The sequence below is a fragment of the Ochlerotatus camptorhynchus genome, unplaced genomic scaffold (assembly GCF_037179485.1).
Source record: "Ochlerotatus camptorhynchus isolate MF236.1 unplaced genomic scaffold, CSIRO-AGI_Acam_v1.1 ptg000292l, whole genome shotgun sequence".
NCBI classification, from domain to species: domain Eukaryota; kingdom Metazoa; phylum Arthropoda; class Insecta; order Diptera; family Culicidae; genus Ochlerotatus; species Ochlerotatus camptorhynchus.
In genome coordinates this window covers 1,178,531-1,196,115 of record NW_027040781.1, presented here as the reverse complement: position 1 = coordinate 1,196,115, position 17,585 = coordinate 1,178,531, and the positions used below count along the sequence as shown (strand labels likewise).

Below are 17,585 nucleotides of genomic sequence, written 5' to 3'. Positions count from 1 at the left end.
GATAAATTTCCGTTGGCGCGCGTAGGCCACATGATGTACTAACAAATACGTGAGGAATCATAATTTCCTCTTGCACTATGCTGATGGGATTAAGCTCTTAGTCGAGACGAAAATGTTCGCACAATCGAAGCGTGTTCTTGTTTCGACTGTGTGTTTGTCGCAATATAGTACAATATTTTATTCTTGGGATTCGCTTCGTCCTGACTGATTTGTTGAACCGTTAGAATTCCCTCTCTATCTTTCTATGCTGGCAGATGGGACTAAAATAGCTTTCTAGAAGTTGATTTTAAAAACTAAACTGTCACTCCTCTATATTGAATGCTCCGTCCGTTTCTCCGTAGCTTCGCTTGGGAGATGACGAAAGAAAGGAAGAGAAACGGGCGGACCAGTGCCCTCAACTACTACTCCGTGTTGTGTTTCGGTTTGAACAGTTCGAAATCGGCTAGGCTAGTTTTAGTTGGCTTTTATTTCGTTTGCCTTGTTGTTTTGCTGTGGCTGCGGGGTGGTGGCTTTCGCTGACTGTTGCTCCACCGGGCACATAGTCGTTCCGGTGGCACTGGTCGTGACGGTCGCTGACGATGCCGGCGACGACGACTGGGTGGTGGTGAGAGTGGCAACAGTCGAGGCAACATCGGCGAACACAACCGCCAGCGGGAATCGCTTTTGGCAGCACTTTTTGAATTCATCCACCTGCTCCTCGGTGACACCGCTGAAGAAGCCAGCCTTTAGTAGCAGGTAAACTTTCGTTGCATTCTGAAAGAGGTACCATAGAGAGAGAGGAAGGTCCGATTGTTAGTTTTACTAAATGGATTATTACGGTTGGCAATGTGTTTGTCAATCAAAAAATAGTTTATGAACTTCAATACAGTTGCAACCTCTAGAGAAGTTCATTAAACTTCAAGGAAGTTCTACAAACACCAGGAAAATTCAGCAAACTTTAAAGACGTGCTTCGAACTTCAGAGAAGTTCTTCAAATTTTAAGAAAAGTACTGGAAACTTTCCCGGTGGTGCGATATAGATTTAAATTAAGCATAGAACGAATGCGATTGAGCCGAAGGGATCACTAGACTAAATGGGTATTTTTTTCTGTTCGGGTAATAAATCCACTGCTACCAGATATTTGATCTACTGAAGTATAAAATTTAATTTAAAAGTGACAGCGAATCACCTCACCTCAATCGCACGCGCAGAATAAGGAGGAATATCGGGGCCTCAGAAAGCCTATTCAGTAAAAGCACGGTATTAGAGGTTCGATTCCCGGTCCGGTCGAGGAAATACTTCAGGTAGGACTCGACTTCCCTGAGCATACCGTATCATTAAGTTTGTTACATAGGCGAATGACAGTGTAATGTTAAAACCTCTATAATAAAGAATAATAATAATAAGTGTGCTTGCTACACAATATGCAAATTCATGTATTGGTTGGCGTAGAAAGTTCTCGATTAATAACTGTGGAAGTGTTTCAAGACCACTAAGTTGAGAGCAGACGAAACCTTGGTTTATTGTATACTGCAGTTACTTCACCAAAGAATAAAGTGTGTCTTCGTTTAACCCTGGTTTCGACAGACAGAATCAATAGATAATGTATCGTATAACATTTGAAAACGTCACAAAAGTTGTTAGGCCCTTTACACGTGAACCGAATTATGCCACACAAACCAACATAATGGGCGAACATCAGTTCGCGTGGAAAGAGCCTTACCCCTTTTGTTTTTTTTTAATCTTTATTTTAGAGATGTTTAGTCTAAGGCTAGTTCATCTCTAACCCCTTTTGTTATAAAGCTTTTGAGCCGTTTTCAAATGTTACGCCTGATGTGTCCAACTCTGCACAGTCTACAACCGTCATTCGAGTAAGATGTTGTTGATGATATTGTTCATCACACATAATAAATGGTCGAAGCGAAGAATGTACCCAATACGGAATAATAAGGATGTTGTTGAATCGAGCCAGATCAATTTAGGCGAAACCCACGAGAGAACAAACATCTTTTATGATGTCTTATAATTGGAATAAGTTGAGCATAATCCCTCCCGAATGGTAGTTTTATAGAGTTCTCTACCACCGTTAGTATTAGTGATCAGTTTCACTAATACCTACATGCGTTTTACTGGTTGAAAATAAAAAACAAACCGCTGTCAAGTCGAACACTTTGACAGTTGATTTCGTGGTTGAATATAATAAACAAATCGATTTTACACGAATACACTAGCAAGGTTGTGTTAGTGATTATTTGTGTTTGGGACTATTCCAAGCATAAGGTAAACAATCCACTTATTCGCGCCGCGAGTGAGGTGAGGTGACTCTCCGTGCACATTAAATGGAGTCACCTCACTCGCAGTAACTATTGACACCTCATCTCTCTCGCGGCGCAGAATAGGCCTCAATAATTTTCAACCGGCCGAACCCGTTCTCCACCCTACTTAAATGAAATTCCCAACATGAACTCACCTCCAGTGTCACCGTCTTCAAATCCGCCGATGTAAGCAACTTTACCGCTTCGTCCCGCTTCTTCTCGTCCTGTTGATACATAACCTTGGCCACCTCGAACCGTGCATCCGCGTTGTCCCGGTTCGCTGCCAGGTAGCCATCGTTTATTTCCGCAACCGATTTCTGCCCCCGGAAGAGCTTCTCCCGTGCCCGATCGATGACCAGCTTTACGCTTTCATCAACTTCATTGCCAACAATTTTGCTTTCCAAGATTTTGTAGAACCGGATTGCACAATTGTGCAACGTCGGGTGGTTGGCATCGATAGCGTGAGCCCGTTTCAGCGATTGCAACATCAGCAGCAGCTTACCCCGGCGGCTGTAGATTTCGAACGCCATCAGATGGGTTTCGATGTTGTCTTTTCCGAGCATCTGCAGCGGTCGGAGGAACTCGATCGCCTTCTCGAGGGGATCCTCCGGTCGGGCCAGTTTGTCCGGTATTAGTTCGTCCAGCTGGGGTGCCTCTGGATCACCGTCTTGGTTTGGATTCCGCTGCTTGTTGTGCTGTTCCTTCTTCTGGTTCGCCTGGGCAGCTTGAGCATTTTCCTGTTCGGCCTTCTTCTTGGCTGCTTTGCGTTGCTTGTTGCGGAGCTTTTTCAGTTCCGATGGCGGTAAGTTTTCTAAAAGAGTAGACATGCATTAAAGACGAATTTGACAAGACAAATTTAGACCATACCAATATCAAGTTCTTCCTCAGCAGATTCCGCCGGTAATGGTTTGTCAAAGAGGCGAAGATAGACCTGTAACGAGCGATTAAGATTAGCTAGCTTCCTTGACGAACCGCACCCCGCGCAATCACACACTTACCTCGATAGCGCACTTGGCAGCCTTGAAGTAGAACGGATGCCTTCGTAACACGTCCTCCAGCCGGAGCAATCCCACGTACGAGCGCAGCGTCATCTTGCGCATACAGTACGTATGAAAGTCGAACTGATCTTCGATGATTTCCGAAAAGTGTCGATCCACCTCGTGGCACTTTTTCAGCGATTCACCCCACTTCTCCAGCCGCTGATAGGAAAGGGCACACTCCGTCTGGAACCACATGCACTGCATCTCGTTGAGATTTTCCATCGCCGAGACGCCCTCGCGGGTGAATTTGGCGCAAATTTCTTCCGCTTCCTTGATCTGATTGGCACGAAGCATGTACTTGGCGCACTTGGAGTTGATGTACCGATCGGCCGTGTCGAGACTCTGCGCTTCGTCCATCCATTTGACCGCTTCCAGAACATCGCCAGCGTGTTTGTAGATGCGACCCTTGGTGACGAACAGCTCAATCAGCGTCGGAGTGTGTTCGATGGCCGCATTGATAAAGTCCAATGCCTTCTCCGATTCACGTAGATGATCGTAGTGCTGTGCCAGGTAGAACAGAGTCCACAGCAGTGCCGAAGCCGGTTCTTTTGGCAAGCTTTGTTCCTTATCTGCCGCCGCAAAGTAACCGCTGCTCGTCAGATTCTGGTGGTAGCCTTCGACCAGTTCCGATATGACCCGCACCTTCTTCTCATCGCGATAGAGTGAGCGGAGATTTACGAACAGCGGTGGTACACCCTTCCGAAGATTCCGACGAAGATGTTCGTCGATAAGCGTACGGAACGTCTCATCCTGGGCTTCATCCAACGGTAACCGTCGGGCACAGAAGGATTGCGGGTATTCAGCTTGAACTTTCTGATACGCTGCAATCACATCGGGTCCTTCCTCCACTTGCAGTGCCTTCAGATATTGCTGATAGTAGGCGATGTTTTCCGGATTGCGCTTGATCAGATCCCGGTAGACTCCAACGGCTTCCTCGTGGCGAGCGAGCTTAAGGCACAGTTCACCCATGGTCTCTTTCACAGCGAGTGTGTCAAGGATTTGCGATTGGTACTTTTTCAGATGGTGCAACGCCTTCTCGTAGTTGCCCGATTCCTGAATCACCTGGTTCTGGTACAGGAGCAGTTCACTGTGCTTGTAGTCGTAGGTTTCCTGAAAAAATAATTAAGTTTGGTTATCATTAAAAAAAAATCAATGATTTCTAAAATAAACCCATACATACCACCGTTTGCGAGGATCGGAACGTCTCCAGGATGTTGTTGGCCGTCTCGTAGTCCCCCAGCAGATGGTAACTCATGGCAAACCCGATCCACGAGGCGTGCTGCGACGGGCGCAGCTTGAACAGGTGGTGGCGGGTTTCCCGATAGCCTTCCAGGTCGCGCATCTGTATCTGCAGTAGCGACAGGTCACGCAAGATTTGGATGTTGTCCTTTTCCCACTTGAGCGCATTCCGGTAGCACTTGATGGCTTCCTCGTACTTCTTGTCCGATCGCTGCAGCAAACCGTACACGTGCCAGCAGACGTGCGATTTCAGATCGTTGCGCAAACCACGGCGAACGTAGTCGTACGCTTCCTCCTTCCGACCGAGACAGTTCAGGGTGAGACCCTTCATTGCCAGCGTTTCGCCATGTTCGGTAAACTTTGGATTGGTCAGGATCTGCTTGGCCAGCTTGAGCCCATTTTTGTATTGTTTCATTTCGTAACATTTCTGGTGGCGGGGGAGGGGAGGGGAGAGAATTGAAAAGTTCAATGAGATGATGGGTCTGTGTGAATCGGTACGAATTTTTCTAGAGTCGGTGTATAATGAGTCACGCCAAGAGAAAAACAGTTCAACTCGCATCACGGTTTTCGAAAGATTCCCTTTCTTTTCACTTGGCAACAGAGGACTTCTACATCAACTTCAAATGACTTCTAGCGAGAAAAAAAAAATAGCGGCTGTAGTAAATCATTATATCAGTGATTTAGTCAAATTATCTCAACCAAAAATAGTAGAAATTCTCATAAGTTATCATTACCAAACGTATCCCATGACAATTTATTGCTCACTGCGAGTTTATGATCATTTCTTCGATTATATTTTATATTTTATTGCAATACCTTTCGTGGACCTTTCATAGCATCGTAATGTTTGTTTACTCTGCACGATAGGTAGCCGGTTTGACAGCTCAATAGGTAGACTTGGCTTCACTCTTGGCGTGACTCATTATACACCGACTCTAAATTTTTCATTCATGGAGTAGAAAGAAAAACAAACTGAACATTGCATTAGGTCCTAAGTAACATTGACAGATTCTCTTCGTAGACTTTTTTCTTTGTATCTCCACGGTCATGAAAAGTCATTCCCAGGTATTTTCAGCACACATTTTATCTATTATGTAATACGACAAACACAACAAGAAAGTCGACGAAGAGAATCGATCAATGTTACTTAGGACCTAATGCAATGTTCAAGCTTGAAATGTGAATTATGGATCAACAATAGAAAATGACCCATGAGCATTTCCTAACCAAACGAAGGCCGCCCACACAAACCAACAATATCATCGGATAGGGAAAAGTTTCCCCTACCCGATGAAGGGTGTAGGTTTGCGTGGGCGGCCTTCGCTTTGTGAGGAAAGGGCTTTAGAACAGTTTGTTTACAAATGCTGATGTTAACCCAGAATTGTAGTTCGAATCTTTAGTGCACAAATATCAGCTTCTACGACACGTGCAAAATTCAAATTGTTACTCCACGTTTGCTGCACTGCAGCATACATGAAGTAGCAATTTCAGATGAAATGGAGCACCGATTTCCGAGATTTGTGTAGTTGAAAATTCGAAGTGCATGTATACCCTACGTGGCGGCCATTTGTGGACTCTACAAGGAATATATTAATAATTAATAATATTATGAATGAAAACATAAATAAATAAATACATAACTGCATACATTTGCTTCGCTTTTCTAGGCTCGAGACATTTTATTTTTACAAAGCCTAAGAACTCATTGAGTAACTTAATCATGAAGTATTTTTATGGTCACTAGGCCGAAGGCTATTGGGGTGAATGCAAGGGATAATCAACTCTGCACGCTGTGCCGAAGCACATCGTAGCACACTGATCGGCACGTTAGGGCACACGATGACAAGTATTACACAGAATATAATATAAAACGACATCACTGCTTTGGGATGACATTTTGCCAAGCGTAGTTAAGGTTGTTTACTTCAAAGTAAGGAAGATTATTTTATGTTTCAACATTCTAAGTGTTTTTATGTTACTTCATACGGGAAGTTTACGATTTTTAGAGTTGGTTGGAAATGCTATCGAACATGAAGCTTTAGTGTGATAATTTATTAGCTAGAAAAAGGTCTGAAGAGGGTCGGTTGATAGTTCCGCTAGAATACGGCAGCATGAAAATTGACTAGAAGTTGAAAATGAGCGAAGGGCCATTAATGCGACAGTACTAGTCAAACGCACACTTCTTTACCTAACTCATACAGTAATGGATGAGGAGGCTTGAAGTATTTCTTCAAATCTATAGGCCAAAAACGTGCATTTGACTTGCTCATATACTGTCTGGGGCTGTGGAGTAGTTCTAGCGACATTTCATCACTACTTATGACCCCACGTTGCCGAAAGCATTTCCAGTCGATGGTGTGTTATAATGCAATTCTTCTTTACCCAACTATTGCTCCTCTCGTCATGACAACGTAGTCATCTAAGAGAGAAAGCATCAGTTAGGAAACCACGAGAAAGCCTGGTTTGGTCATTGGTGGACGAGTTTATTTTTTCTCGGTCTGATATTTTCACTTGTTTCCGTTAAATTCTTAGTGTAATTTACACAATTTTGATGTGAACGGAACCGAATAGTAAGGGCTTTAAGCACTAGTGCATTGATTAACCGATTGCTTAACTTGGAAAAAATGGGACTGACTACAATACGAGGGCATCAGATCAAGGGGCAAGACAGCTTCTTATCATGAGCAATTTCAGAGTTGCTTTTGAGACACCACGAGTAACTCACATTGCTCAGTGAGCAAGATCACTGTAATTTGCTTTCTCACTTTTTCTCGCATTACAGCGAAGGCGAAGCCGAAAATCTGTTGTCAAGCAAAGCAACAACAAAAATCGGGGGCTTCCGGGCTGCAACTCCAGGCGAGTATGATTGCAATTTTGAACTTTCGGCTCCCGGGATCGCTCCTGGAATGGCCTCCGGATTTATTATCAAAACGTGCATGGGCTGAGGACTAAACTGGTTTTTCTGGACTGTTGCAGAGGCTGAATATGATTTGATCGTACGGAAACGTAACTGGATGACCGGATGTATTCAACGCAACTTTCCGGATTACTTTATTCCGTCTTTAGAACTGATCGATCTCCCCTGAACAGTCAATAATCACGCGGTGGAGGCGTTCTGATTGCTTTCTCAACAAGACTAACCAGCTACCTAAATACCTCGCCCATTTTCAGTCTACTGGAACAACTCTGGATTGTCGTGAAATTTCCACAAAACATACTCAGTATACTATCCAGCTTTCCATGCTCGGTAATGGCGGCCTGTTTGTATGAATAAATGTATCCTTCACTGTGCTTTTTGACACTAACCGGAGGGCGTATGTTGTTCCATTTTCTTCTGTTCCTGAGAGAGGGAAAGATAAGGGTCAAAATCCGATCCTCCAGATAGCACAGTGAAGGATAGATTTGTTCATACAAACAGGAAGCCGTTACCGAGCATGGAAAGCTGGATAGATACTGTCTACCTACTTCCCGATCGAAAAAACGACTGCACGATTATTCGTGAGGATGTGGAATCGTTAGGCTCGATTGAGTCTCCGCTCTCCTATTTGGCGACTACAACCAAGCTAGTTTGCAGTGTCGCTTCACCGACAGCGGCACACCTATCATTGACCCACTGCTATCGCATATGCTGGTGGCTTGCCGTGCTCTTTTGGACGGATTTAACTTACACGGGTTTACTCGAGTAAACACTTTTCCAAACCGAAACGGACGTTTGCTAGATTTTATCCTGGCAAATGAGCCGCATTACCGGGAAACTTCTACTTCTTTGCCGGTCTAGATGCTGACCATTCCGCTCTCGTCGTGTCATTCAGGTAACCTACACTGAGCCAAATAAATCTAAGAATTTCATAAGGTTCTACTTATGAACGGCACATATGAATTTGCTTAAGCGTGACTTATGAATGATTTTCGTCTAACATGAGGTAGCTCGCGTTGCTTTCAACTGAAATTCAACTGGCCTATGCGCAAAAACAGCAAATGGGTTCAGTTTTCTTGGACATTAAGGGGGCTTTTGATTCTGTTTGTATCGATGTCCTTTCGGATAAACTCCACGATAGTGGGCTTTCACCAATTATGAACAACTATTTGAGCAACTTGTTGTCTGAGAAATATATGAGCTTTTCTCATGGAAACTCGACAACTTCACGAATTAGTTACATGGGTCTCCCCCAGGGTTCATGTTTAAGCCCCCTTCTTTATAATTTTTATGTAAAAGACATTGATGGTTGTCTTGATGAAAATTGCTCGCTAAGGCAGCTTGCAGATGACGGCGTTGTATCCGTTATAGGGCCAAGTGCACCGGACCTGCAAGGACCATTGCAAGATACCTTAGACAATTTGTCTACTTGGGCTATGAAGCTGGGTATCGAATTCTCTCCGGAGAAAACTGAGTTGGTTGTTTTTTCTAGGAAGCATCATCCTGCACAGTTACAGCTTCAACTAAAGGGTAGAACAATCACTCAAAGTATATCTTTCAAGTATTTAGGTGTCTGGTTCGATTCCAAAAGCACATGGGGAAAACATATTGCGTATGTGAAACAAAAATGCCAACAAAGAATCAATTTTCTTCGTACAATCACTGGAACTTGGTGGGGAGCACACCCGGAAGATCTGATCAGGTTGTACCGAACAACCATCTTGTCGGTTCTAGAGTACGGAAGCTTCTGCTTTCAATCCGCGGCGAAAACACATATCCTGAAGCTGCAACGGGTTCAATACCGTTGCCTCCGAATCGCGCTTGGCTGTATGCACTCGACGCATACGATGAGCCTTGAAGTACTCGCGGGTGTTCTCCCACTGACAGATCGTTTCGCGGAACTGTCCTTCCGGTTTCTTATCCGTTGTGAAGTAATGAACCCATTAGTAATAGAAAACTTTGAGAAGCTGCTCGACAGAAATCCTCAAACAAGATTCATGAGTCTCTATTACGAGTACATGACGCTGGAGATTGGCCCTTCTTCATTCAATTCCTCTCGTGTTTGCCTCCAAGACTTTTATAGTTCCTCTGTAAATTTTGATCTGACCATGTTGCAAGAAATCCGTGGAATACCAGATCACCATCGATCGATGGTTGTTCCCTTAATTTTTGCAAACAAGTACCACCATGTTAGTAACAATAAGAGTTTTTTCACAGATGGGTCAACTATAAACGCTTCCACTGGATTTGGAGTATTCAACGAATTTCATAGCGCCTCATATCAACTGCAAAAACCCTGTTCCGTATACGTTGCGGAACTAGCAGCCATATTTTACGCAGTAGAGCAAATTGCCTCACTACCATCTGATCACTATTTTATTTTTACTGATAGCCTTAGCTCGTTGGAGGCTATTCGATCAATGAGGCCGATGAAGCACTCCTCGTATTTCCTGACCGAAATCCGAGCAAAATTGAGTACTTTATCTAACTGCTCCTATACTATCACCTTAGTTTGGGTCCCATCTCATTGCTCAATTCCGGGCAATGAGAAAGCGGACTCGCTAGCTAAGGTGGGCGCTATGGAAGGCGATATTTTTGATCGACAAATCGCCTTTGCGGAATTTTTCTCATTTACCCGTCAGCACGTCCTCACCAACTGGCAACAAAAATGGAATGAGAGTGATCTGGGAAGATGGTTACATTCTATTCTCCCACAGGTATCGAACAAGCCATGGTTCAAAGGATTGGACATGAACCGTGACTTTATACGTGTCATATCAAGGCTCATGTCCAATCACTACTCGTTAGACTCGCATTTCTTCCGAATCGGGCTCGCAGGCAGCAATTTGTGCGCTTGTGGTAGTGGCTATCACGATATCGACCACGTGCTTTGGTCATGCACCCTACATTGTGCTGCTAGATCCGAGTTATCCGCATCCCTCAGGGCCCGAGGAAAACAACCTATGCGGCCCGTTAGAGACATCTTGGCGAGCCGAGATCTCGAATATTTTAATTTAATTTATGTGTTTTTAAAACGGATCGATCTGAGGATTTAGTAGTTAGTGTCATCTTGTGTTCCCCCAAGTTGTTAGCTGCCCATCGGTGTACCCCCATGTTTGTCTTTTTCGTCAGTTGGTCGCTTAGTTCGAGATAAAAAGCACATTGCTCTCCAAACCTTGTGTTCTCAATCCCTACCCTGCCATCCATTTGTTACAATTTGTTACCCCTAACCTCGAGATAGCCGCGAGTAATCGGCCCCCGCTTTACTAACGTTAGTTTTAAGAAATTTTGTCATCCAAACAATGAATATCGGCTCCGCAAAGCTACGGCAAATGAGCCTGGAAAAATAAACGCATTAAAAAAAAAAAAAAAAATGAGGTAGCTCTTATACGCCTTTAACCATTTCATTTTCTTGCGTTCTAGTGTTGAAAGACAAGTACATGCACAACGTAATCTCAACGTCCATGGTTCGGGTTCTAGTTTGCTTCGATTTATTATTTTTTTTGTCATAAGGGTAATTCAGTGAAATTCATACCGATTTTTTGTGGCTAAAATTCATAAGTTTTCTTCATTCTTCCCCGTCTTCCATCGATCTGTGAACCGAAAATATCTTAACACGGCCTTGGCGATCCAAAGAGAAAATCTTTGAAGAGAATCGATCAATATATATAGGACTTATTGAAAAGTTACGCGATTTGTTTTTGTTTACAAACAAGACTGACGCCTAATATGTGAAGGCGGTAAACGGTGTAAGCCGAGGAGTAAACTCACAGAAAACTCGATGAATGTCCATTAAATTTTGAGGTACATTAAGTTACTCGCTGCAAAGAAGCAACTCAGAGTAAAGCCAGAAATAGCCGACAACAGAAGCGTAAAAAGCCTTGAAGAAGAGTAATACCGTAGAGGTAACTCTTAGACCAGAAGGACTTAACTTTTTGGCTCAGCTCTGGTACTGTCTTCGGTCCCAAGCTAATGTACCCCTCGAAACATAGGAAAATCTACGAAGCCGCCATTTTATCTGACAAACTTTCAAAGCGAATCAATACAAACATAGTGTAGTACTAGAATTTCGACTAGAATGGGGTACGTTAATCAATTTTCTTGGGACCAATAGACTAGTCAAGTAGTGAGCCAATTCAAACTCGTTAGTTTCCACCGGTTGGTAATACTGTAACGGATTGGAATAATTCCTCCATCATCCTTATCGGTGTGCAAAATTGTGTGAGATATCTAATTATAAATCTTCAAAAAAAAAAATTACTGCAACGTGCCATTGCCCATTTGATACAAAATAAGAATTGCATACAAGGCTTATTGCGTGTGAGATCGCCATCAAAATCACATGCATGAGTAGGCATTCTTGAAAGAGGTCGTTGGATCTACAATAGAGCTAGCACCTTCCATCTCCAGGACTAAACATGTTTGCACTTTACAGAAATGTGACATAGATACAGACACGTTTCTTCCATAAAACGCTGCAGGACAGTGCAAGGTGTCATACATACTATCTTTTCAGAAGTTCCCTAAAATAAACTTGAGCCAATCTCTGGTGTTACCTTGAAATATTCTTTTTGACAGTGCAGAAATTCTCTACGGAACACTTCAATAAATTGTTGAAATTCACCCCAAGATTCTCTTCGAATTTTTAAAACTTCTTCTGGAAGTTTATATCGGTTTTCTCCAGAAGTGCCTCTGGCTTCCTCGTGTAGTTTCTATCCAACAGCCGAGTAGTTCTGCAATTTATTTTGCTGAGATTCAGTAAAACAATTGCCGAGACTACATAGATATTTTGCAGAGATATCAGCAAAAGTAAATGCCGAGGTAATCGGCTGTTGGAGATTTTACCGAGCTAGATTAAGTGTGTACCATCTGGGAGTTATTTTCTAGACTTGCTATAAACAATTTTTAAGACTTCTTTTGACTGATACTGGACGATTTTTTAGATTTCTCTTTACGGGCTCTTCCAGAAGTTCCACTAACTTGGCCCAGAAGTATCTGTCTACTTTCTCTGAAAGTTTCTTCCGACTTCTCCTGAATGTTTATCTGCTTCTTCCAACTTTCTTTGGAAGGTTTTTTCCTCTGTTACTAGACCTTTGGTCCCAAGCTAATTGAAGAAAATCCACGAACCCCTCATTTACTCTGTCAAATAAAGGTGAATCAAAACAAACACAAACTTTGACAGATTCTAGAACAATAATGGGGTACGCAAGTATTGATCCAATTTGATATCGTTAGTTTCGTATTGGTTTCCTCTTCGGTATGGGCTATTTCTAGTGAAAATGTATAATTAGCATACCTTTTTTTAGTCAGAAAATCAAACTTGCTGCCCTTGAATTAAGAAACATTATTTTTGGTGAAATGTGTGGAAATAGATTCCCTTAGACGGCGGAACGGCAAGATCGAAAATTAATTCTGGCAACCATGATCAATTTCTGTTCGAAAATCGTGCGATCGATAATACAGCAATGTTTGAATTTTATTTTCGAACTGTCACTTAGGCTCAGTGATGGAAAAGTTCACGAAAACTCACTATGACTCGCGAACTTTTTCCTTGGTGAACTACGTGAAATATCGCGAACTTTTCCAACACTGCTTAGGCTGTGTTCCATTTGGTGAATTTTCACTTAGGCTGTGAACCATTTGCTGAGTTAAATTTAACTCGTGGTTAAAAGTGACATTTCGAAACTTATTTTCTATGTTCGAAAACCCCCGTGATGTCGATCGACCGTTTTTTGAGCCACGGTTGTCAAAATTTAACTTCTTGTCTGTCAGAAATAACCATGCTCAGATAGCAGGGTTAATCGATAACTTTCCATGTGTCAAATTCCATCCAAAAGTTTAAAAAATCGCCAAACGGTTCAGAGCAGGGGGCTGGCAACCCTATATCAATCCTATACGTTTGACAGTAGGCAACATCACGGGCCTTATTTAAATACGGCCCGCCTGACGTATACATGGCAGAAAGGGACAGAAAATCGTGTTATAAGCAGGAAGACAAGAGCAGATGATAGCATCAAAAACATGGCTACCAGCCAGGCCCCTGGTTCAGAGCCTTAAAATTGACACTTCTAAAATAAACTACCCTAAGTTTGTGCCCCAATAGTCGAGTTTGCTGCCCCAGACCTAGAGCTGGCCCAGCCCAGATAATTTAAGAAATGAATACCGGGGCAATCGTTTTTTGCATTGCATGGAGGAATGGCGATATTTTTCCAGATTTTCTAAAATAAACTCTGCTGCGGCTTTGGATTTCTTAGTTAATTGCCTATGATGGTTGGCTTTCATCTTTTATTCACTTTTTTGCTACACGAAACATCTCATATAGTTGAATCTCTTCATTCGTTTTGAAGATATGTCTTAATTTTGAAAACATTCGAGATTATGTGGAAGTGTTTCTGATCTTCAGATAACTTTATTGAAATTCTATTGAAAATCCATGGATATCAACTAAGTTCTATAAAACTTATTCATATACTTCTACAAAGTTTTTTTTTTTTTAAATTCAACTCCATGAACTCAAATAATGCTCCCTGAACTTCTTTCCAATCCATTCAGCTTAGCCCTGAGCCTCTTGTGGAAAGTTCTGTAAATTTCTGGAAAGTTGCAATCACTTCTACGAACTTATACGATTTGCTTTTATGGCTTACACACGACAACTATATTTTTACCAAGATTGCTAAACTTGCAATTATTTCCTATGGCTCATTCACTGTCCCCGGAATGAACATCATGTCGAATTTCAATAATATTCCCATCTATAAAAATCCCTGAACTCCACGAAATTCACAAAAATCTAATCGAAGTTCCCTGAACTTTTAAATAATTTCATGCTATTCAAAGAAGTTTTGCGAAGTTTCTCGACTTTCTATTTCATTCGCTCAACTTGTACAAAGATCAATTAACTACTATACATTCGCTGCACTTCTATGAGGCATTCCGAACTTTAAAGAATTTCGTTTATTTTCTGTTCCCTGAAGTTCTATTAAAAATGTGATATTCTATGCAGTTCCCTAAACTATACAAATGTGCTAAAGACAAAAGAAGTTCGCGGAATTTTTATAGAGTTTCCTACTATAAAAGAAAAAGGTTTGATTAACTTCATTGAAGTTTCCTAATTTGAACATGTTCACACTTTTACGGAATTAAAAAAAAATCGAAGCTCTCCGAATTTTTATTAGGTTCTAAACATTTCTACGATTTCACTTGAATAACTCCAAAGCCATTAAAGTTTAAAGGTAAAGAAAAATGCCAAAACTTAAAAGAGCTTCCCCAAATTTCTACAAATTCTCTATAATGTTTGATGAAGTTCTATTAAATAATTTGCATTCTTACGAAGTTCACTGAAGTTTTCGGAAGTTCACTGGATTTCTGATACAATAATATCTGAACTCCTATAAAACTTGTTGCACTTCTACGCAGTACCCGAAGTTCTAAAAAGTTGTCTAAGGTGCTATGAAATTTCCGAAGAGTTAAGAGGTTTCTTGAAGTTATACAACATTCCCTAAACTTTTAAAAAGTTTCCCAACAATCTACGAGGTTCCCTGAAATCAATTTCTTAAGTCATAGCTTCTATGAATTTTCATTGATTTCTTAGAAGGTCCCTAAACTGCTGTAAAAACTCAGTTTAAAAAATCTGAAAGAGTTTACGTTTTCCGCCACCCGTAATTTTTAAATGTAGAAGTTAAGACATTTTGTCGACACTACCGATGGTTTGTGGTTTATGTCTTGTCAGCTAGGGCCATGCCCCCCACGGCTGCCCAACAAACAATTTTAGCTGCAGCTTAGCTTATACAGGCAAATTTTGGCTGCATAAGCTAATCTGCAGCTAAAATTGTTTATTGGGTGAACAACTCCCACTCCATGTCAGAGAAAACAGGTATTATAGTGAAAATTTGTTGCGACATAGTTTTATCTTTTACACTATCCTTAATATGGAATGTGATAAGGGTATCGTAAAAATGAAAGAGAGAGAGAGGGGCCCAAAATCTAGAATTCGCCACCTAAAGAAACATCCTATCATACTATCAATTTACGCTTAAGTGGTTTTTATAAGTTTCAAGCTGGAATGATTTTTTGGCGTTGAGTGTGGATGCGTGAAAATTCATGAGAACCTCAAGCGTGATATTTGATTGCCAGTTTCGCACGCGAGTTTATTCTCGCAGGGAGGTTCAATGAATGAGATTTGAGAATGATTTGCCGAATACTGACCCTAGCAGTAATCCCTAGTTCCCTTGATACTATAATCCAAATGTCCATGAAATTGCACCCTCAATATATTCGGTTTCCTTGGTATTCTTCTTGGAATTTCAATGGAACTCTCTCTGAAACGAATTAATCGCAGAATTTCATTGGAATTCATCCCAGAATTCAATATCCATTTAGTTCTTCTCGGCGATTCTTAGGAATGTTCATTAGAATTGGCTCTGGAATTACTACCTTAAAATTCACCTGGAGTTTTTCTCATAATTACCTTGGAATTATTCCCACAATTTCTTTGGAGTTCTTCGCATGACTGTCTTGGAGTTTATCTCTGGAAAACCTTGGTGTTATCCCTAGAATTTCATTTCAATTGTCCTCAAAATCGCTTTGTCCATCAAAATTCTCTAAATACAGTCAACTTTCCACAACTCGATATCAAGTTATTGGACCATAGCAAAAGTTTATGTTCATGCCTATTACTGCTATAATGATATCTTATGGGATCAGTATCAACTCGTAACTGGCTGTAATTCTTCTAAGTGACAGAACAATTCTCGAGCTAATATTCAAATCGACGTAAGTACTTTAGTAAACAATGGTTTCAGATCAATTTATCGAAACTGATAGCTTGCGCACGCAAACTAATACCCCGTTTACACTACAGCTTGGCTGTAATGTGAATAACACCACACCAAAACCACATCCATATATTTAAGGTCAATCACGGCGTCGACCACGTCCTAACGGTTATAGTGGAAAGAAAGTACCCGTACTGCATCTCTTCGGTGAGAAGAGTGAATTAAATCTGAGTTCATTTTGGAAAGCGATGCGATAAGCAAATGATGCAACCTTATCAGCTCAGTTATGTAAAGGGTCTTGTAATAGACCCACGAACTTTTGTTCAGAAAGCAAAACACTAAGACCGAAGATATGAATTACATTGGGCGGTACATATTACAATTTTTGTTTGTTGCGTTAGTTAGATTCACTTTAAATGCATTAGACAACTCGTTTGAACATGCATTTCAATTAGCGAATGCCATTTGCTCTATCTGAAAATTAAACACATTAAAGGTACAGAACGTTGAATGTCATAAAATGAGCATGATTATTGCAGTTTATTTCTGAATTTCATAAAATAATCAGAAATTCTAAAATATTGTTTATTCTTCATTTAAATCAGGATAAAAATTTTTATTCTTCTTATTTCCAGAATTATTCACAATCCCCATTTGTAAAAACAAACTGGCATCCCTGACACCCAAGAAGGGAGGAGGAAGCGAGAGACAGCGAGAACGCATTGGAGCCGCAGCTAGCCCAGTCTCGGGGAGAAAAAAAAAATCCACCAGAAAAATACAACCTCGCGGTCGCATAACCATCCGCATCACCGTTCCGTGAATGGGAACGACCCGATGCGAGGGATTCCAACTCCTCCGGGGCATTCTACTCAACGCCAGGCAGTACTCACCAGAATCTTGCGGAACAGAGCACTCTCCTTCGGTGGCAAAGGATCGCTGGAAGGCATCTTTACGGTGTGTTTTTCACTGGTTGCAGCTCGCGGAATATACGGTCACAGGCTTGCGGGTTCCAAAAGCGGTAACGATTGGGATTTTTTCGCCTCCGGAAGAGAAAAAATTGCAGGCTCACGGTGGATTTCCTCTGCTGCTGCGGCACCACACACAAAACTCGCACTTCTTGATGTCTCGCTTTTTTTTGCTAAAAAATGTTCTCGCTGAAGCGGTTCACTGGCGATGACAGCTCATCGGTTGAACCGTTTGAGTGTGCAGGGGTGGGATTGGCTGTCAAAAAATGCTGAATATAGACCCATGGTGTAAATAGACCGACGGATGCTTGGCAGAATCTCGGCCAGAATCCACCGATACACAGCAAACAAAAAAT

The 17,585-nt window shown here is 41.7% G+C and overlaps 1 protein-coding gene across 1 annotated transcript; it reads right to left on the bottom strand.

The window, feature by feature from the left end:
- Positions 1-408: 408 nt before the first annotated feature.
- On the bottom strand, positions 409-17,414 carry Naa15-16 (N-alpha-acetyltransferase 15/16). Its single transcript, XM_065228516.1, has 6 exons — positions 17,155-17,414; positions 4,515-5,000; positions 3,293-4,444; positions 3,162-3,225; positions 2,450-3,105; positions 409-753 (listed from the first exon to the last, which is right to left on the bottom strand). Exons 1-6 carry the CDS (start codon positions 17,209-17,211, stop codon positions 454-456), a joined length of 2,715 nt encoding a protein of 904 aa, XP_065084588.1. The 5' UTR covers positions 17,212-17,414; the 3' UTR covers positions 409-453.
- Between the last annotated feature and the right edge of the window lie 171 nt (positions 17,415-17,585).